The 21,930-nt window shown below is 40.0% G+C and overlaps 2 protein-coding genes and 1 long non-coding RNA gene across 3 annotated transcripts; 1 reads left to right on the plus strand and 2 right to left on the minus strand.

The window, feature by feature from the left end:
* Positions 1 to 837: 837 nt before the first annotated feature.
* Positions 838 to 10,731, minus strand: LOC125761822 (NADH dehydrogenase [ubiquinone] 1 beta subcomplex subunit 10). Its single transcript, XM_049423339.1, has 5 exons — positions 10,581 to 10,731; positions 10,408 to 10,514; positions 10,005 to 10,140; positions 1,227 to 1,366; positions 838 to 1,143 (listed from the first exon to the last, which is right to left on the minus strand). Exons 2-5 carry the CDS (start codon positions 10,493 to 10,495, stop codon positions 1,001 to 1,003), a joined length of 507 nt encoding a protein of 168 aa, XP_049279296.1. The 5' UTR covers positions 10,496 to 10,514; positions 10,581 to 10,731; the 3' UTR covers positions 838 to 1,000.
* On the plus strand, positions 7,817 to 9,341 carry LOC125761828 (uncharacterized). The gene is made up of 2 exons (XR_007418141.1): positions 7,817 to 8,835; positions 8,926 to 9,341. It is a non-coding gene; the product is annotated as an uncharacterized LOC125761828 (long non-coding RNA).
* Positions 10,732 to 11,611: 880 nt separating the features above from the next.
* LOC125761824 (eukaryotic translation initiation factor 4E-binding protein) lies at positions 11,612 to 17,608 on the minus strand. The gene is made up of 2 exons (XM_049423341.1): positions 17,014 to 17,608; positions 11,612 to 13,077 (listed from the first exon to the last, which is right to left on the minus strand). Exons 1-2 carry the CDS (start codon positions 17,159 to 17,161, stop codon positions 12,857 to 12,859), a joined length of 369 nt encoding a protein of 122 aa, XP_049279298.1. The 5' UTR covers positions 17,162 to 17,608; the 3' UTR covers positions 11,612 to 12,856.
* Between the last annotated feature and the right edge of the window lie 4,322 nt (positions 17,609 to 21,930).

Genomic DNA, 21,930 nt, shown 5'->3' on the forward strand with positions numbered 1-21,930 from the left:
TCGATTTTGTCATTATTTGCGCTTCGTGACACTATTCGGAAAGATGATCCTGCAGTTTGGGTTCGGTTGGCAATAGAAACCTAGAACGGTACAGGTTGCTAGTCGAGAGATTCCGCTCAAGAAGGTGGGAATGAAGTAACGTTTGTTACGGTTTTTTTAAATTTCCTTCACAGATGTAATTTTTCTGCATCTGTAATAAGTTCAATTTATGCGATTCCATTTTCTTTAACGCATTTATCACATGATCGGGAAAGCGGTTTTCATCGCCACTGTATGTGTTCATACGGCAAGTGGCCTAACAAGTGTTGATGATGGTAAGCTAATTTGACGATCGAGGTCTTGCACTTCGCATCCCCCTAATGCTCACAATTCCCCCCTCTAATGTGGTAGTGATTCACGAAGCGTAAGAATTTTCTTCCCGTCTGCAAGTGCGTAAGGTGAGCCCGCATGCGCATGCGGGAGTTATGGGTTTAGAGGAAGTCGACAAGGAAGGAATGATTGGAACGAAAATTTGTACTCGGATTCGGGAGATTGTTTTGCTTAAATGAAAGCATATAAGGTGGTTGCAACGCGTGTTGCAAGTGAATTCACTTATTTTTTATGAGTAAATTGAGTTGAGAATCAATCACAAAGAAATAATATTGATTTTTCCTTGCGGGAACTGAACTTTGTTTTAGTCGAACAGAGCAGAAATTCATTTTCCCTTTGAAATTGTTTGAACAACCTAATCTTTGCATACAACTCTTGCCATTGATCGTTGTATGCAATGTACGTATGCAAGGAAAGTCGCTAGCATGATCGTTCCTTTCTCAATATTGTTTTTAAAATCACTTATATCCGTTTTTAACGTGTTTTCGTGATTTTTTTTGGTGTATTTACGCTTTGCTTTTATATTTACACTCCAATTCGACAAATTGTAAGCGCGACGACAAACTTGCGGCTCATGCTTTTTTCCATTACTACACCGTTACACTTCTTGGTAGCGCTTGGTTGCATATTTCTAATGTCCGCTGGCAGCTTCTTCCTCTCCTTCGACCGTTTTCATACCGCTACCAACCGGTCCGTGGCGTCTTTCCCAGATCATACGATGCTTCTGCTTCATGTAGGCCGTCTTCGCATTCGCATAGCCACCGAGATCTCCATCTGCAGGAAAGTATTGAACAAATATGTTGATAATATTAAAAAAAAATCATTTAAACAAATTAACAGCATCCCTCGATACTTACACTTGATAAACCAATTCTCGGACGCCTTTTCGTACGTGTCTAGCAGTGAACGGCACTTGCGCTCGTGGTCCGGCTGCTCATACAGCACACAGTCCTCAAAACGTTGGCGCAAGATTGCGAGGATTTCATTGTCGACCATCCTGCGAAACAGACGTAAAACGCACAAAATAGGGTGATTTGTTTTCCTCTTATCAAGCTACAGTAATGAGCATGTAAATTGAACGATTTTCATTCAGAGCGGAAAATGCATTTCTAAGGGTGGCATTATTTATGGTATTGTTCAAATAGTGGTATCCTATCTTTCCGTTGCTTCTCAAGCCAATTGAAACATTTCGGTGCCAAAGGGTACAAGAGCAATATTCCCGACAACCCCTCCGTGTTCAAGTGTTTTGATGAAGGTAGACGAAACGGTGTTATGTTTGTTCGAAGCTTTACCGTTCAGCAGCACAGACAAACAGTCTCCAATGTTTGAGTGAAAGCAAAAACAAATCATTCTCAAGGCGGCAGTAACGAAAAGCAACACGAAAAATACTAATTGCGTTGAGTTCATCGATCAATCGAACTGATTATAGAGAGCTTAATTGATGCTAATGACAGGAAGGAAAATAGTTTCCTCCTATGGTTTACTGCATCAATCTTTCTGAAGTTCATTGTAAACATACACGAGTTGAAACATTAACAAATCAATCGATAAATTTGAAACTCGATCAACAATTATTCTGCGCATTACAATAAACAAACATTCCAATCATTTGTATCAATATAATTTCAAGTGCAATATTTAATCGTACGAAATTATTGTACTCTTAAAAATCATTAGTTTTTGATGATTTTGTTTGTATGGAATTTATTTTATGGCACTAAGTTCAAGTTAACAAACCTTTCTTTGTTTTTTTGCATAAACTACCAGGCGTCTCCATTCTACTTTTCCCACGCGTAACCCCGTCACTAAACAAAATAATGCTTTACATAAAAAATAATAAAAAAATTAAAACAATTCTCAAAATTTGAAAATTTCATAAGGCTCATTTTTGTAGCAAGTTTTGCCTATAACTCGGTCGGTATCCAACGGATCGCCAATCTTTAACCTGTGGTCGATAGATGGCACAAATGGCTACATTTTCTTCTTGGACAGCCATGCTCTCAGGTGTCCGTGCCGGAAGTTATTCGAGGAACCAAGTTCCTTACCCTGTTTGATAGAATGTAAAATTTTCCTCATTTTTGAGCAATTCAGCAAAATTTTAAAAAATGATTTATTTTAATGCGAATTTGTTGCAATAAGTTTCTTTTCACTCAAATAATGCTTTAAATTAAAAAAAGAATCAAAAATCAGAAAAAAAATTTTAAAAAATTTTCAACTTGAAAATTTCATAAGGCTTACCCCTTACGTTTTTTTGGGAAAATTTTGCAAAAAAAATTAAATTGATTTATTTTAATGCCAATTGGTTGCAATGTGTTTCTTTTCACTCAAGTAATGCTTTAAATAAAAAAAAGAGTGAAAAATAATATAAAAATCAAAAAATTCAAAAAAATGAAAATTAACTGAGGCCCATTTTTGCACCAAGTTTTGCCTATAACTCGGTCGGTATCCAACGGATCGCCAATCTTTAACTTGTGGTCGATAGATGGCATCAATGGCTACATTTTCTTCTTGGACAGCCATGCTCTCAGGTGTCCGTGCCGGAAGTTATTCGAGGAACCAAGTTCCTTACCCTGTTTGAGAAAATGTAAAATTTTTCTCATTTTTGCAGCAAGATTTGCATATAACTCGGTCGGTATCCAACGGATCGCCAATCTTTAACATGTGGTCGATAGATGGCATCAATGGCTACATTTTCTTCTTGGACGGCCATGCCCTCAGATGTCTGTGGCAGAAGTTATTCGAGTAACCAAGTTCCTTACTCTGTTTGAGAAAATGTAAAATTTTCCTCATGTTTGCACCAAGTTTTGCCCATAATTCGGTCGGTATCCAACGGATCGCCAATCTTTAACATGTGGTCGATAGATGGCATCAATGGCTACATTTTCTTCTTGGATAACCATGCCCTTAGATGTCTGTGGCAGAAGTTATTCGAGGAACCAAATTCCTTACCCTGTTTGAGAAAATGTAAAATTTTCCTCATTTTTGAACAATGTAGCAAAATTTTTAAATGTGATATATTTTAATGCGAATTTGTTGCAATAAGTTTCTTTTCACTCAAATATTGCTGTAAGATAAAAAAAAGAATAAAAAATCAGAAAAAAAAATTTAAAAAATTTTCAACTCGAAAATTTCATAAGGCTTACCCCTTACTTTTTTTTGGGAAAATTTTGCAAAAAAAATTAAATTGATTTATTTTAATGCCAATTGGTTGCAATGTGTTTCTTTTCACTCAAGTAATGCTTTAAATAAAAAAAAGAGTGAAAAATAATAAAAAAATCAAAAAATTCAAAAAAATGAAAATTTACCAAGGCTCATTTTTGCACCAAGTTTTGCCTATAACTCGGTCGGTATCCAACAGATCGCCAATCTTTAACCTGTGGTCGATAGATGGCACCAATGGCTACATTTTCTTCTTGGACAGCCATGCTCTCAGGTGTCCGTGCCGGAAGTTATTCGAGGAACCAAGTTCCTTACCCTGTTTGAGAAAATGTAAATTTTTTTCTCATTTTTGCATCAAGTTTTGCCTATAACTCGGTCGGTATCCAACGGATCGCCAATCTTTAACCTGTGGTCGATAGATGGCACCAATGGCTACATTTTCTTCTTGGACAGCCATGCTCTCAGGTGTCCGTGCCGGAAGTTATTCGAGGAACCAAGTTCCTTACCCTGTTTGATAAAGTGTAAAATTTTCCTCATTTTTGAGCAATTCAGCAAAATTTTAAAAAATGATTTATTTTAATGCGAATTTGTTGCAATGTGTTTCTTTTCACTCAAATAATGCTTTAAATTAGAAAAATAATAAAAAATCAGAAAAAAATTTTTAAAAAAATTTCAACTTGAAAATTTCATAAGGCTTACCCCTTACGTTTTTTTGGGAAAATTTTGCAAAAAAATTAAATTGATTTATTTTAATGCCAATTGGTTGCAATGTGTTTCTTTTCACTCTAGTAATGCTTTAAATAAAAAAAAGAGTGAAAAATAATAAAAAAATAAAAAAAATCAAAAAAATGAAAATTTACTAAGGCTCATTTTTGCACCAAGTTTTGCCTATAACTCGGTCGGTATCCAACGGATCGCCAATCTTTAACCTGTGGTCGATAGATGGCACCAATGGCTACATTTTCTTCTTGGACAGCCATGCTCTCAGGTGTCCGTGCCGGAAGTTATTCGAGAAACCAAGTTCCTTACCCTGTTTGAGAAAATGTAAAATTTTCCTCATTTTTGCACCAAGTTTTGCCTATAACTCGGTCGGCATCCAACGGATCGCCAATCTTTAACCTGTGGTCGATAGATGGCACCAATGGCTACATTTTCTTCTTGGACAGCCATGCTCTCAGGTGTCCGTGCCGGAAGTTATTCGAGGAACCAAGTTCCTTACCCTGTTTGATAAAGTGTAAAATTTTCCTCATTTTTGAGCAAATCAGCAAAATTTTAAAAAATGATTTATTTTAATGCGAATTTGTTGCAATGTGTTTCTTTTCACTCAAATAATGCTTTAAATTAGAAAAATAATAAAAAATCAGAAAAAAATTTTTAAAAAAATTTCAACTTGAAAATTTCATAAGGCTTACCCCTTACGTTTTTTTGGGGAAATTTTGCAAAAAAAATTAAATTGATTTATTTTAATGCCAATTGGTTGCAATGTGTTTCTTTTCACTCAAGTAATGCTTTAAATAAAAAAAAGGGTGAAAAATAATAAAAAAAATAAAAAAATCAAAAAAATGAAAATTTACTAAGGCTCATTTTTGCACCAAGTTTTGCCTATAACTCGGTCGGTATCCAACAGATCGCCAATCTTTAACCTGTGGTCGATAGATGGCATCAATGGCTAAATTTTCTTCTTGGACGGCCATGCCCTCAGATGTCTGTGTCAGGAGTTATTCGAGGAACCAAGTTCCTTACCCTGTTTGAGAAAATGTAAATTTTTTCTCATTTTTGCATCAAGTTTTGCCTATAACTCGGTCGGTATCCAACGGATCGCCAATCTTTAACCTGTGGTCGATAGATGGCACCAATGGCTACATTTTCTTCTTGGACAGCCATGCTCTCAGGTGTCCGTGCCGGAAGTTATTCGAGGAACCAAGTTCCTTACCCTGTTTGATAGAATGTAAAATTTTCCTCATTTTGAGCAATTCAGCAAAATTTTAAAAAATGATTTATTTTAATGCGAATTTGTTGCAATGTGTTTCTTTTCACTCAAATAATGCTTTAAATTAGAAAAATAATAAAAAATCAGAAAAAATTTTTTAAAAAAATTTCAACTTGAAAATTTCATAAGGCTTACCCCTTAAGTTTTTTTGGGGAAATTTTGCAAAAAAAATGAAATTGATTTATTTTAATGCCAATTGTTTGCAATGTGTTTCTTTTCACTCAAGTAATGCTTTAAATAAAAAAAAGAGTGAAAAATAATAAAAAAATCAAAAAAATCAAAAAAATGAAAATTTACTAAGGCTCATTTTTGCACCAAGTTTTGCCTATAACTATTTTTTTGAGCAATTTAGCAAAATTTTAAAAAATGATTTATTTCAATGCCAATTGATTGAAATAAGTTTCTTTACGGTCAAATAACACTTTAAATAAAAATAGAATTAAAAATAATAAAAAAATAAAAAAATCTAAACATTTGAAAATTTCCTAAGGCTATAGCTTTAGCTTTTTTTTAGTAATTTAACAAAATTTATAAATTGATTCGCAAACGCAAACGCGACAATTGCTAAGCATGTAGTGCGGGGGTAAAAATGGTAACAAATCACATACAGCGCGACACGGTTTATAAACAGCAGCAGCATTAAATACAAAACAGGAAACATCCAATTTCCAAACCTCAACAACACACGATAATATCGTTTGTCCCGTCGGTAAGAGATATAAATATCTTTTATTTACATTGTGTCTAACAAACAAATTCGCGCTGCCCGCGGCACGATCGACGCGGTTTCTTCGTGTTTTTTTGGTGGAAAATGCATTTGTTTATGCGTTCCAGGTTTTTCTTCTGTTACCCTACCCGTACGAAATGGAGTTTGCAGTTTTGCTCAACTGGAACGAAGGCAATAGAAAATATGCTGGACATTTTCTATTTCTCGCTCGAGGTAGAGATTTTCTACGGGAAATAATAACATCTTTTATCGTCCTAATTTGCACCACGTGCATGTTACAATTTGCAGATGCAAAAGTAGGACAGAATATTTTATTACATTTTGTGTGGAAAATTTAAGAATAAATTCCTCTAAATTCCTCAAAGGAGTTTTTTCAACGAAAAAAACATATTCCTCTCAAATGTCCAAAATTTCTTGAAGTTACTTTGGTCGGAAGACATTTGGTTCACCGAAGTCCGAGCAAGGGCACCTTTAAATGCATCTCGCACGATTGATACCTAAAATCACAAACTAAATTGATCTGCAGGATACCTAGCGTCCAATAACAATGCACATGGAAGAAAATGTAACGTACAGCCGTAAAGGTTAAGATCATCTTTAAACCTTTCAAATGCATGGCGTCTCATCATAAACATCGTCACAGTAAGGGGCAACAGCATCAAAGGACTAATTAATTAGAATAACTATAATCTGTCAACGCTTACAACCGATCACTTTATCTGACCGGTTGGGAAGAAATTAAAGCAGACCACAACTCTTCTTTGAAAGGACCGGTAGTCAGACGATCGACAGGGATGGACAATTTTGGCACCATTCACCAAAGCGCTGACGAGACAGTGTGTGAGACGACTCAAAGGGCAAGAGTCGAGGGATTTTTTTTAAGTAAACATACACGTCGAAACGACTGTTACGAATGAAGATGTTTGCCAGCGTTTAGTGAAAATGCTCGTGCAGGTGTGTGTCGTACGCGTGTAAGTTTACATTCGATTTATTCGTTTAAACCATCTGAGGTTTTTTTTTCACATCCACCTCATGTAGCACATCTACCTTTTTTTGGTTTGCAAAACATAAAACAGATGATCATGACATTGTGTGTACCCGGCGTACAAGAAGATGTTTATGGAGTGTTGCTAGCGTCCACACCTTTCGCATACGTTTTTTTTGTGTGTGTGATTTTATTGTACAAGCGCGTGGATGCCACTTAAAACGAGCTTTACACGTACATTCGTGGTAATGGATTTCCGGTAGTCGTGGGTTTGTTTTTTTTACACTAGAAAAGTCCGAGATTTAGTACCTTTAAACCTGACCAACAATCCAAACCGGCACACGAAACACTTGAGATTTGCTTTCAATGGTTCAGCTCATATGTGCGGCTCCTAGTTTGCAGTAAAATCGCACGATCGGCAAGGCCATCGGACGCGATATTGCTTTTTATAGCTTTGGGAAAGCGAGATGCGAAACGAACCCTTTGTAAGGATGTGTTTGCCATCCTTTGGCGCAAGCGGGAAAGAAGCAAGCAAGCTAAGATAAAACCATAATCACCCTATAAATACGGAACCGGTAACATTCAACAAACCAGCCCGTGTCTGCGGTACTCGACAAAACAGAAGAAGGGAAGGGAAAAGAAAAAGGGGGAAAAACAAAATCGTTAACGGTGGAAAATTATCGAGTATCGATTAGACCGAATGGAAACGATTGTAGTAACGAAATGATCATAGAATGGGCAGTACGATCGTTTCACAAATGGACACATTGGATGAGTGACTAGCTTAGAATGGCCACACACGAACAGAAATAAAGGTACGATGCGAGCGGTCGATAATTATTTAAAATTTACTATCAATATAGTACATTGTTTGTCATATTATACTATGTACCTCTGCTAATAATATTCTGTTTCTCGATTCCGTAAACTGTCGGATCCTATTTTGACCACCATCCAGTGCGATACTTGCCCATAATTCATCTCTCTCAAACATATCGATTGGCGATCGCATTGGCAGCATTTAAAATCGATTTTAAGCTTCGTACCACGCTCCGAACAGAGCGAACGAATTCGGTCAGTCTTACTGTTCAATTCCATCCTAGCGCACACGATTCGGTTCGTTCGGTCATCAAGGTAACCGAAGTTGCTCGAGTGCCCACAATTCGCGACCTGTATCGAGCGTGACTTATTCCACCTTTTTATCCTGATATCCATCCCTTCACCGTATCCCACCAAGCGATGGGTAACGCGCCAAACCCGAAGCAATACACGAAGTACAGCAAAAACACGGCCGAGGTGCGGGTGAAGAAATGCGTCCCGGTGCAACGGGGCATGTTTCGGCTGGGTAGCGGCAATCTCTTCTATCTGATACTGATCAAAATCTTTACCATTCTCAACAACATTGTCAACAAGTGTTTATAGTGTTGTGCGTTTGTTTTATCTGTAACTGTCGCGAATTCATTCCGTTCCCGATCCGTTTCGATACGACTGTAACGGATGCTGGATGCGGAACCAAATCGTCCAATGTTGTGTCCGTCCCAAAATGTACCAACATTTAAACCTTTCCTGCTTCATCGTGTCGGTGATCATGATGTGATTTGTTTCGTACGTGACGACGATGTGACCACACACTGTTTGCTTGCGGCTAATAAAATATTAATTTCTGTGCTTATTTTTATTGCCACCCATCGACAGTCAGAGCAGTCAGAAATGATCAGCTGCTGCCGGGAAAGGAAGATCCCCAAACCAGAGCTACGGTGCCGAGGTAAATTATGATCGATGGCTAATGGATTGTGACTGGATGCACAGCCAAGAGAAATGCCAAGCAGCTTACGCTTCATCTCCCGCTGTTCGGCCACCGATCGGGTGCAGTCAATGTGGTTCAGTGTTTGGCGCCAAAGTATGCCCGGTGTTTAATGCAACATGTGGGCAGCCGTCTCTTCTGTCGGTGGATGTGGTATTTTCGTGTGTTTACTTTAGTGGATATAGATTGAGCTAAGTGAACGATAGGAACTACATGTGACTGCTTATTAGCATATGTGTTGTGTAAGGAATTTTCCAACAAATATACAAGTACAATCATACGCGATCACAGGCGATCGAAGGTTTGATACTGATTTGATTTCTTTGTTTCTATCCGAAAATTACTAATACCATAGAAAATCGACAACATGAAAGTTGTAATAGCTTCAAGAATGCATCTAGTAATTGAGATACAATGATGAATGGCATGGAGAGATTTTCTTTTTGAATGTTTCATGATCTTTCACAAGACAGAATCTACCCCAGATGACATTCGGACGGTTCTGGTAAAGGATCCTAAGCTGTCCTTTCCTTGCTGTCTTTTCGGGTGACTCAAGCATCCTAATTGATGAAAATCTCATTTGATGGTAATACAAAAGATCGTAATTCAGTCTCTGAGATAGAGTTTGTATGTCGCATCTACTCTCTCATCTTCAAGATGGCCATACTTTCCATTATTTCGAGAATTTTATACCCATGGTTTTGCAATTGTTGCGGAATTGAGCAACAAATATTGTTCTCTTGTTTGTTTCCCAATTTAAAGATTAGTTGAAAGCAACCTGAATAAGCAACCTGAAACTTGTGGTAATATAATTCTGTTGTATGAAAGATGGTTGACTCAACATAACGCCTTTACTTCAGCATATTTGGCTTATCAATCTATCTGTCTTGGTCAACCGTATCTATAACTTAACGTATCTATAACTGAATAATTATAAAATTAAATAATTCCCATTGATCATTGTACTTACTTGTCGCGTTTAAACTGTTGGTTTGCCTCGAAGATGCACACCGCATCGTCGGTGTAACATTGGTCAATGGTCGGTACACGGCGGAACTTCTGATGGTACCACGGATACGTTTGCCGGTTAGGTTCGACGATTTTCTCTGTAAAGGAAAACAAGCGTTAAGTAGTGTTTTGATAACGTCTAACGCGTTTCGGCGTCCGGTGTCTGGAGGTGATGAAGGAATTATGTAATGATATTTTCACATGAAACACATTTAAAATTTAGGTACTTTTACGCTTTCATTCATCGAGGAATTACTTTTATGGACTGATAGGAGTATTGGAATTGTTTAAGATGCATGGAAACTACCACAATAATCGTTTTAAGCTTGTAAAACGAATTTTTTATCACTGTTCCTCATACGTACCACGGAACCATGTTACGGGCGAGTCGATGGTTGCCTGTACGGCATTCAGAAAGCTTTCGAGCGGATTACGAGCTGGAGCCTCCGGCATTTCGATAGATCGGCAAGTTCTAAAATCAAAAGGAGTCTGTTAAATGAGGAACTACTATATTTAAAGAGATTTTTGCAAAACATACACCACAAACCAAAACACCGAAAATTCCGTAACGATTTGACAGTTCAACGCAGGCTGGTTGTCAAACTTCGGCCGTTCTTCGTGATTTCCGGGACCGGTGAAAAAACTACACACTTCGTCAGATCATGTTGAAGACATTTGAAACAAGCATGGCACGTAAAGGTAAAAACCGTTAGGGAATGTTGCTCTGAGTTTTCTTTTATATACTAAAACATTATGATGGATTCATTTTTAATTCATTTTCACATTCAATTGAGAAAGTTTTGCAATATTTTAGTTCATTTTTTACATTATGACTCCTTTTCATAAAACAAGAAATATTTTTGTTTTCTCTAGCATGTGAAGTAATGTACGAAAGTAAAAATAAATGAAATAAAAGAGAGATGTTTTCAGTAAATTTTTATAGCATATGAGAAATTCTGCTTTTATTTCAATACGATGCATTATACATGTCACTCTTCTTCAAGCATGTCATATGTTGTCATTGTCGTAGTATTTAAAGGTAGCGAGTGGTAGCAGCAGTAACTTGCTGTAGCGATAACGATACAAATGCCGTCTATAAAATCTATCTGACTCAATGTGCCCTATCAGATTCAGCTACATCTGAATCCAACGCTAATCTTTCGCCTATCCTTTGTTTAGGAGTGTTGACGATTAAAATACAAACTTTTCCACTATTCCAATGCGATAAAAGGTTATGCGCTTTGGAAATAGCTGATTGAACGGTTTACTATTTGGTGCAAACGACCATTTGTACATGTAAATGTTTGGGAGACATCGAGTGATGGAAACATCGAAACATAACCCAAGATCAAACTATCTGCTACACAATGTAATCGACGGTTACATTTAAATTGCTCTGCATTGTAAATTAATACACCAAAATCTGTTTCAATCACAGACAAACAAAAACCAAACGTCCACATTTGCTTTAGCTTTATAAGCTTTCCGCAACTAAGCTCATGGCTCAGCCATTGTTGTTCTAGCCGTTTAGCGTGCCATTCTCTTTCACGAAGTCCAATAAACCAAATCTACGCTTTCGAAACATTTTATATCCTTCATTCTTTCTTCATAAATTCTTACAGATAATAAAATTATACTCTTGGCTTAAACAATACAAAACTATGAAAGATTCCTTTTCTTCCCTAACCCGCACACTGTCTCGTATCTGTCCGACCGCGCGACTGGTTCGGGTTCGGTGGATGCAGTCAATGAAATCTTTCACAATTATCACAAATCACCAGTAGGTTGCTTTTAAACAGACAAAAAAAAATTCAATCAATTTTGCACCCTAAGCTTTTTCTTCCTGACGCTTGTGCCTTTTGTTCCTTTTGGGGTCACAGAACATCCGCTCTGTATCCTTTGTCGACCTTAGTTTTTTTGATAAGCTATGCTTATCTTGCATTTTTTTTAGGATTACAATTTCTATGGATGTGTGCGAGTTATGAATCCTTAGAACACGGCTACTAGCGTCAGGAAAAAAACAACTTAAACGATCTTCAAACAAACCTTCCTCATTGTCGCTTGGCTAGAAAATGATTTTTGACTTGCAGTAGCAAATTGCTCGCCTTTTTCACCTAATTCTCCTTTCCCCTTATCCTTACACAGTGGATACTAGTTATGCTTTTAGTAACAACCCTACCGATCGTCCATCAGATATTGGTCGCCATTGCCTTGCTGGTGATGTGAACCGAACAAAATGTCAAACTAATAAGATAAAAAATAAGGGTTGTCGTCGTGAATCTTACGTGGCTAACGGTGTGTGTACGTTAAAACACATAGATCGCTAATCTTACTACCGAAGGAACGATAAACTTATAAAGTCTACATCCAACGATTTATCGAGATGCCTACTCTCTCTGGGTGCAGTTGTTAGCGCGTCGGTTAGTAAGGTGAGAAGCATGGACGACCGATCAGCGATCTAGCGCTGCCATTCATTACCATCGCTTCTCCCGCTTGCCTGGCCTTTGGCTGCTTACAATACTCAGAGATGCCTAATATTATTACTCAAAACACGATCCGCATCCGCACTGGAACTGCACGTGCGTAACAAAGTTAACAAGAAAACGAAAATTGCAAAATGAAAGTAATAGTAATATCTTCTCCACTTCCGATGCTTTTTCTCCCTTGGTGCGGACGCTTCTGCTCCTTCTGTACGGCTTTACAAACTGTTCAACGATGAGAACATGCTTCCTGATGCTGGTGTTTTGGATGTTGGAGGGATCCTCAAAGTTTGTTGCTTGTTACGAAGGACAGGGCACTCCGTATCGGGACAGCTTACAGATCCATATCGAACTGTTCCTGATGCTCGTCGTACTTTGGTGGTGAGTTACGGACAGGTTTCTGCTGCTTTACTGCCGATAGTGTCGACATCGGTTTCGAGTTAGGGCTACCGCCCGATCGCAGCAGATTCAGTGGCACATTGTTCGGCGGCGTGCGTGTCAACGGGGAATTCTTCAGGTTCATCAGGAAGGCTCGCTCGTACACGATGCGAGTACCTGTAGGGTGACAAAAGAGCACAAAAAAGGAATTAATTAAATGTTTTGTCTTTAAAATTATAACAATCAGGTATTAAATTACTGACGAGATCACTCCAAAAGACAGCCCGAGGACATGTTTGTTCAATAAACGCACCGTGATCTAACAGTTTCCTATCTTTCCTTCACGATCGTTTGCCGTGTGCTTTGTGTTGGTGTGGATATTTTGCGAAGCGGTTTCACATTTCTCGCCGCCAGACGAGTTTGACCTTCATAGAACCCCCGAACGTTAAACGCGTGTTCGTTTCGGCCCATCTCTGCTGAGTTGGCCATCTTTTTCCCTGCTTCCCCCCCAGGCATATATCTACCGGCACAGCACCACCATATCAACTTCCACGTAGTGGATATAGTCGAGTTGAGGCGTAAATTTAAACTTCGCGTAGCGGCATGTGTTTAATTTTAATTATCAGCAAATTATCATCCAGCCTCATCCAGACATTCCAGCCAAAATGTTGTATTTTTGTTGTTGAAATATGTACGCAAATGTACACAGCTGTCCATCCACAGCTGCATGGCGCAGCACCGAGAACAACCGAGAATCGGTGTTTTTTTCGGTGCTGATAAGACGTTGCACGTTTCACTTGGGGACACATATTCGGCACAAAGGCAAACAAACCAAAGTGCGAAATCTGGCAAGCAGTTTAATTTGCATCTCTCACCATTTCCAGAAGCTTCTATATCGGAGCTGTTGTTTTGTCGTACGTACGGAAGTATGTACCTTGCTTGAAAAAAAAACATGTTCCTGGAGATTAGATGTACAAGGTGTAAAAGTAGAAGAGGCAATTGCTTCACACATCCGCACCAATATCGTGATCACCAACAAAATATAAAAAAGGTTTATTTTTTGCATTTCGCACCGAAAAATGCGTGCGTGGATCGAAGATTGGGGCCATAATATTACCACACACAATGCCCGTATTTTGGGCAAACTTCGTAGCTCCAAAGTTCAATGTTTCGTTAGATATTTAAGCGTAGCTACTGATGTATCTACTCTTCCGTGCCCATTTAATATATCGTAAACAGCATCTTACTTTGGATGGCTGACGTACGCCGAATCGTATTAAAAATCAACTCAACAACCTTCCTGCTCATGTGATGTGTTCCTCACCGAATGCGCAGAGTGTACTACGAAGGTTAAAACAGTAGTAGAGTACTATATTTAACCATACGCCCGTTTGTCTAGAGGAGGAACTCTCAGCTGAGAGCATCTTGTTGGTGTAATGGTACAGTCGATTTTGCAGATAGTTTTATAGTAAGAATGCTCTACACTTTTGAAGATTAATCTGTATGAAAGGTGTAGCGAAAAAGAAACTATCTTAAAATGAAGATATCTTGAGGCAAACTGGTAGTGTCGAAAGACAAAGTCGACGACCACGATACATTCTGCGTTCTGCGAATCTGCACAAATACACACGAGGATAATCGTTTGGATGATTATTTTTAACTTGCCAAAGATATACCAAGCCCCCACCCGGTAAGTGTGTGCCTGTGTACCAACAACAGCACGATGTTCATAAACCCCAAATTATGCAATGTACACTAAATGTCTTTATGTTCTTCTTAATATTTTATTGTACCACCCTTGCTCAAATATTCCATCCTCAGCACAAAGAGACCGAACTGTCCCCAATATGTGTGTGCGGCTTTGCTTAGCATTTAGCGTGTAGTTTACGGAGCAAGAATGAAATAGCAGTAAGAGTCCGGAGCAGTAAGATAAGATTGGTCAGAAGAACCTTGGAAGCAATGGTGGGCACTGATTAGAGAGACCGGCCACAGTGTGCTGATTTCGGTATATTGAAACAAGCGTTGGTTTGTAGACGATTAAACGAATACACGAGGCATTGTTTCTTCGTCTAGTTCCTTTCCTTTGTATTCGAATCGGTTCGTTGGCTTTTTTTTTGCAACCGAGTTGATAAGATGTTGCGTCTCACCTATGAACGAGAGTCGTGTGCAAAATGTCCACCAGAGGAGGGAAGGAGTCCACTCCACAATCGGATCACTATAATGGACGTCCACAAACCGTTCACTTTTACAATCATCCACACCAAATGCCCGATGTCGGGCATCTTGGAGAGCATAAATTTATAGATCCTGTTCGTCGGTAAACTAAAAACGTATCAAGATCGTATGAAAGTAGTTTCCGAGAATTTTGAAGGACAAAGAGAAGGTTCCCATGTTATCCCCAACTTGTAGTTCGAAAGTTGCGTGCCAGAATTGTTCGATATGGTTTCTTTTCTATTTGGAAATGTATCCACCTGTGGCTAGGATGGTTATTTTTGTCATAACAAACCAGTTCTAGTTTAAAAAAAACACGTTCCCAATCGTGTAATGGATGGTTGATGTTCGGCTTACAAAATTTCAGAGTCCTTCAACCATTTCCGAAATAAATTGGGCTACTTCTAGGAATGGTGTACTCCTTCCCTTGTACTCTCGCCATGCTTGTTAGTATAGCGTCGAGTCAACAATAACAACTTCTTATCATGGATAAACTCCCCCGAGATATTAGGGGGGGACAAGGGAAGACTAACAAGAAGCGTACACATTCACTGGCAATGAAACATCCCCTAGTGTACGAAGGATGGGGACACACGGTCCAAATTATCAATCCCTCTTGGGCGAAATTAAATCATCTTGAAACCGTTGGGACACACCGAAACATATATGTCGTACTTTTTTTTCCATCAAATACCCCCTAAGCCTGGTGGGAGGAACCGGTTTCACGTTTTCTTTCCATCTAGCGCTTGCCGTTTGTAGCACGATTCGCAATTATTAGCGTTGATCTAGACTCACACCGCCCCTACCAAGAGTGCTACATGGAACGCGAACCAAATGTGTCACGTCCCAGGTGTCTTCTGGTGGTGGGGAAATGGCGGAAGGCAGAATTTGAAACAACCACAGATGGGGGTCTTTGTCCGCCATGTCAGAAAAAGCGATGACTGAGAGGAGGGGAATGGTGAATAAAATTCAAATCTAACGCGAATTGGTAATGTCTCTAGGGGCACCAATGCACGACGCACACGATCACCATTGACCAACACAATTTGTATGATGGGGCCAAAGTGCGTCAACGTCAAAACCGAAATACGGGAAGTGTTTCTGCTTGGTGGTCACAACGTTGTGAGCGACACACACCGAAAATAGAACTACCCCGTGCCCGTGCATACACGCTTTTGTGTGCGATATGAACAAGCAGAAAGAGATCGTTTAAAGCGACTCAAGAGAATCACCATCCACTTCAAGCCAAAGGCATAATAGGAGTTATGGAAAATGGTTATATTAGTGCCTTATGAACGCTGTGGAGTCTACCAGATGTGCACGCGTGGAGTTTTGAAATAAACTCCAAACACGTGGTTGCGTTACTGTGATCGCATCAATTGAGATGCAGTAGTCTGCAGAGACAAAGCAGTTTGAAGATCACGCAAGCCATGAATATCACGAACTGGAATATGGCGATCTAAGGAATGCTAATTTGTTCTACCATTTCAACACCTGTCCAGACTAGAGTTCTTACCAAAAAAAAAACACAAAAGGCACACCTTTGCCTCATCTGCGCTTATTGCGTAGTAACCATTTTCAGCAACGATTCTTTTTTCCTCTTCTCTTAATGAGCACCATTTCGCGCGTGTGTCCGTGAATTCGGAGCCCAACTAACCCAAACAATAACACACTCTGGAGTTTTCCCTTTTCATCCCAGTTCACACTTTCTTCGTCCCTCGTTCTACACGCAAGCACCACTTCTAGCACACACCCGGTCGTACCCGATGAATGGAAGGAAAGTAATAGTAATAGATGAGTTTGCGCACTGGGCAAATGCGTACGTGAGTTCTCGCTCGTAAAGTTCTGGTTCAAAACACTGTCCACCACAGGTTAGGAAATTTGGGAAACTGGTATGCTTACCTCCGGGAGTGGTCGAGTACAGTGTGCCACCGGGCGTGGAGGAGTAGAGATCCGGCAGCTCGGATGCGTCATGGATGAGTACTCGCTTGGACGGGATGGCCTGGGAAATGGAGGCGCAGGCCTGACGTGCGATCGGTGATGCCGACATGCTGTTTTGGGGGTTGAGTTTTGAAGTCTCTGTTTAGTCTTCTAGCGCGAAGATTAGCAACACTTTGTTTTGCACTGGTGATTTGGTTTTCGCTCGATATGATCCTCTGTCACGTTGTACTTGAAGGTGATTTCAGGTGATGTGGATACTTTCTTGGTTTTTGTACTTCCTTGTTTTTTTTTTTGGGAGGGCAGTGAACAACACACTATCAAACGACGTTTTGCAGGTTTGCGGGTTGTTGCTTTGGCTTTTAGAAAAACCGGCAGTAGTGAGTAGTTTCGGTTGAACGGTTGTTGTAAAACACTGTAACAACACTTGGTAAGAGATGCTTGGGCTTGGTCTGCAGTCTAGAGCAAAGTGTGTGGCGTCGTAGCTCTTTGCCGTTCTTGCGAGAAGGTATACGCACGGGACAATCTCTGAAACCGAACTATAGCCTGAACGCGGCGTGCCAGCCGCATTTAAAGCCATACCAAAACAACACCAACACTAAGGCACTGCCGTGTATCTCGGTTCGCCGTAATCGCGAGATGTGGTCTCTCGCACACAAAAGAAACTCAGCGGGTTCATGCTTACCTAATCGCGCGTTTGCTCATGCTGCACAGTGGGTTTATTGGTTGTGAACAGGTGGACAAATATATGTTCACTGAAGAATTGAGAGCATAAAGTTATTGTAGTGTAACACGTGGGAATTTTGAATATCCGTAGGATTTTTGGAAAAGTACTTCACTGCTAAGGAATATATTTTTTCACGGACATTAAATTGTATTCTATACGAAATTCTTAGCCCACCGTTCGTCACTTTATACACAGCTCTCTATATACTGCTGGTTTTATCCATACTTGCATCAACCACCTCTTTACATAGCATAAGTTCTCGCACTAGTGTGCGTTAGGGTGCGCGATGTCGACGGCTCTTCTCTTATCATACCGCACGCAAACGCAACGCAGCGCTACGTGTATAGCGCTCACTTTCTGGACCCGTAATGCGAGCATTCGAACAAAAAAATCCTTCCCAAAAAGGAAAATTTTATACACAAAATTTTTATGGGGTTGAAATGATCTTGAAATGAACACCACATGTTCGACGGTCGGTGAGAAATGGATCTAGCTACGAATAGAATTTCGCATAATGTGAACATATAATGTTGCAGCATTCGAGCTATGTTTTGGTTATCGGTAGGCACGTTTGCCTTTTTTTCTGTGTGGTTGGAAAATATTTACCGGGGAGAACATAAAAAAAAACACGAAACTTCCAACACACTCACACATTAATGCCGGCTGTTCCCGTTCCGGGGCACGGTTTTGCTACGACGCAGTTTCTCAAAACAATTTCTTCCTCTTTCCCGAGTTCCCTAGTTTTCTCTGTCCCCTTCCATGACAACGCAGGCAACCTATTCTTTCACCACTCTTCCGGTACCATGCCGTCTCCATTCCATCCCTTAATACGAAGGGTGGTGTGCGTAAGACACATTACAGGTAAGTTTGTGGAACCGGCTTTCTGGAGGTGGCAAGGTGGCGTGATACGGCGATGTTTTGGATGGGCCACGAATTTTGCTGTGGCCTTCAAAATAATGGCTTGCCGGTATGAAACCTGGAAAGCGGACGGATTGTATGAATATGTTTGACAATTTATTAACACGCTTTCATTCTATTGCAACCATTACATTGTGGAACATTTTTTCCTCTCTATTTCACTAAATAATTCGTATTATAAATATAAAAAAATATTATATATAGAAATATAAATAAATAATATTGTTTTTTTGTTGTCTCTACTTGTATGAGTTGGTGTTAGTAAGCATTGTACCAACAGTAAAGCGACGTAATTGAAGCAGTGTGCGTGCTGCATGCGTACTCGTCATCGCTGGTATTATGTTTACTGTTCTTGTAAATGGCTTTGCCGGTGCAATCATAAAATTGAACATGTGTTTTTCTCTGCATCAGAAAATGGTGGAAATTAAGTAAGGAAAAAAAGCACATAAAAATAGTTTGGCCAAGAAACGAGAAACCCTACGCCGCGCACTGTGTATCTTCTTCCAGATGCCCGGTTCTATTTATGATTCGCGCTCCCTATCATCCTTTACATTATACTCCCATCCCCCGTCCTTTCTTATCTATATTTTTGTTCATAAACAGCTGTACCAGCACAATTGCAGAAGCAGGAATTTTCCACAAATGTTTCCACAGAGTGACGGGTTTTTGGGGAACTCTCACAAGTGCGCGTTAACAAACGTTGGCGTATCGGTAAGTGGCACATATGAACATTTGCCACAAGGAATTTAGATTCACTTTACGAAAGCTTATATTTTTTTAGCATTAATAACATCATATCGAGGTTATTAACCACGGTACGACAGTCGACAAACAGTCTGGGGAATTGGAATAGTAACAGTGACGAATAAATAAACAAATTTTCGTCTGTGACTTGGTTTGGACACTTGCAGCGTAGATATTCAAAGCAAATATAACCTCAAAAGCGATACCAAACAATCCGTACTACGGCTTGGTGGGAGATATCGCCTTAGAAGCGTAAAAAATTAAGTAATTTGATTAATTTCTCAACTTAAACTACACTCGATCTTCTCCTCATCGGTGGATATATCATCGCGTAAGCAGCAATAAAGAGAAAAGAAGCTACACGCATTATGTTGATTGTTTTTGGTATGAGTCTCGTTCTGTTATGCCTGTTCTCGACTCGAGAAGATTCCGTTCGTCGCTTACCGCCCCATGCCGTTCTTCCAGAAACAAAGCACGCCTCCAAACGTGGTTACTTAATGGGCCCAAAATTGAAGTCTGCTTCATATGTGGCCGACCAAGTTTTCTGCTTCCGAGATCTCTTTTCGCCCTTGGAAGGTTTTGAGCTGATCTTGTTTTTGTTTCACCACATTGTGTCTCGGTTGAAAGAAGGCACGGCTGCGAAAATGAAAATGAAATGCTTTCGAAAATGCTTGCCGGTGAGTCATGTGGAGGCTAGGCAATGAGAAGATCAAGTGGAAAAGATCGACACTGCGTGTTTGAGTGATTCTTCGCAGCCCTTAGACGATGGTCCCGTGCGCGGGCGCGCACCTCTGTTTGTATGTATGCTATGTTTACAAACACAACTTTCCGAACCGGTTTTAGCGGCTTTAAGCAGGAGCAGGAATGTTTCGCACCGCAAATGTAAGTTCGCCTGTTCGATTGCTCTGGACGTTCTGGTACTCGGTAACCCTCTCCACAACTCCGTAAACAAACGTGAGGATCAATCCTGGAGGTGTAAGAAACGTTGATACCAGAATTAGGAACTATCCAAGAAAAAGAGAACCAAGAAATTCCAACGAGTTCTGCAGTACGCAACTCAATAGCAAAAATGTAAACTGATCAGTTTACTTGCTAATGCGACGATGGGTGGGTGGTATGCCTTGGTTGATCGTGCTTATGCTCTTAGAGACGCAATTTGTTGTTTAGAGCACGAAAACCTCGTAGCCCCAGCCCCTATCGCAACAACAACAACAACATCAGCTACCGATCGGATGTTTCGCATATTTTCCCGCAAACAGGGAAGAGAGAATAGCCAACGACGCATTATGTCCGGTCTGATGTTATGGCATGATCGCGACGACAAATCTTGTGGATAAACAGTGCGATTGTTTACCCTTAGAAACGCAAATGACATTAAGAATAATTAAAATGATATAAGTCGTAAAAAGGTGAGAAAGAAAAAAAACATAACCTCTTACGATCAATCATTTGTCATCGTCGATTTGTTGTTCAAATTCAACTCCAGTGTCTGGGGGTTGTTGCATGCAAGTACGACATCAACTCAGCCCCAAAACATCCAGCACATGAAGTGATAATTCTATGCAAAAAGGCCAACCACACGACACGCCTGTTTGCCTGTCGATACTGGTTTCATATCGCCGGGAACGGACGCAAGAGCAGGAAGAAACAATTGCGCTTTATTTAGCGAAACACATATCGCTCTCGTTGGCAGACGTGCGAGACATGCTCGATAGAAATATTTGCAAAAAAAAAATGTGAGGAAAACAGTTTTCGCCTTGTCAGTCCGAGACCTACAGCGGCTAAAAGATTCCAGATTCCGATTCCGGACTGACGCACACAAAAACAGTGAAGGCCTTCTGTCGGGTCGGCAATAGTTGGTACGGTACGGAGAAGCAGATCTAGGAGCAGGGTCACAGACTTGCCGCTGATTGTGTCCAACTTCCAATTGCGTCCAGAAGAAGCGTCTATATTATCAGTGCTGCAAGTACAGACAACGGCATTTTCCTCCGATGATAGGTTCGCGCTTTTTCATCTGCGTCAGTAATTGGGTCCACGTTTGTGGCATCAGCACCATCAGTAGGTAGTGGCAGTGCCCTAATCTTTCACCCTTAATAGTATACCGCCCGAAACCGGTTCACGGTGGATGGATGAGAAATGAAAATGAAATCGTACTTCGCGTGTGTCTACGTATCTGTAGCACTGTTGTATTTGTTGTACAGGCACCCTACAACTATGGGGCACCGTTTGTTAACAAAACTACACCTGGAGATGTCTTATCGGCCATGATAACGCGGGCATCGTGAGTAGCAGTTTGATAACTTCGTACCAAACCCAACCGTACGTTTTGTGTCCCATTAGCACATTACCGGGAACAAAGAACACCCAGAAAGGGAGTTTTCGGATGTCCGCTATCATCTGCAGAAACGTGTGAAGTAGTGGGTGCACACCACATGGTAATAAAATGTTATTTTTACTATCGAAAAGATTGCCCTAACCATGGCGATCATCGA

This window comes from Anopheles funestus, chromosome 2RL, assembly GCF_943734845.2.
Source record: "Anopheles funestus chromosome 2RL, idAnoFuneDA-416_04, whole genome shotgun sequence".
Lineage (NCBI taxonomy): Eukaryota > Metazoa > Arthropoda > Insecta > Diptera > Culicidae > Anopheles > Anopheles funestus.

What these genes read in the sequence shown, in the direction of transcription:
- LOC125761822 (XM_049423339.1), bottom strand. Translation starts at nt 10,495, where the DNA reads ATGCCGGAGGCTCCAGCTCGTAATCCGCTCGAAAGCTTTCTGAATGCC. An exon ending in GCCCGTAACATGGTTCCGTG is followed by an intron (nt 10,141 to 10,407) that starts GTACGTATGAGG and finishes TTTCCTTTACAG; the next exon opens with AGAAAATCGTCGAACCTAAC. An exon ending in CGAGAATTGGTTTATCAAGT is followed by an intron (nt 1,144 to 1,226) that starts GTAAGTATCGAG and finishes ACTTTCCTGCAG; the next exon opens with ATGGAGATCTCGGTGGCTAT.
- LOC125761824 (XM_049423341.1), bottom strand. Translation starts at nt 17,161, where the DNA reads ATGTCGGCATCACCGATCGCACGTCAGGCCTGCGCCTCCATTTCCCAG. An exon ending in GTACTCGACCACTCCCGGAG is followed by an intron (nt 13,078 to 17,013) that starts GTAAGCATACCA and finishes GTCACCCTACAG; the next exon opens with GTACTCGCATCGTGTACGAG.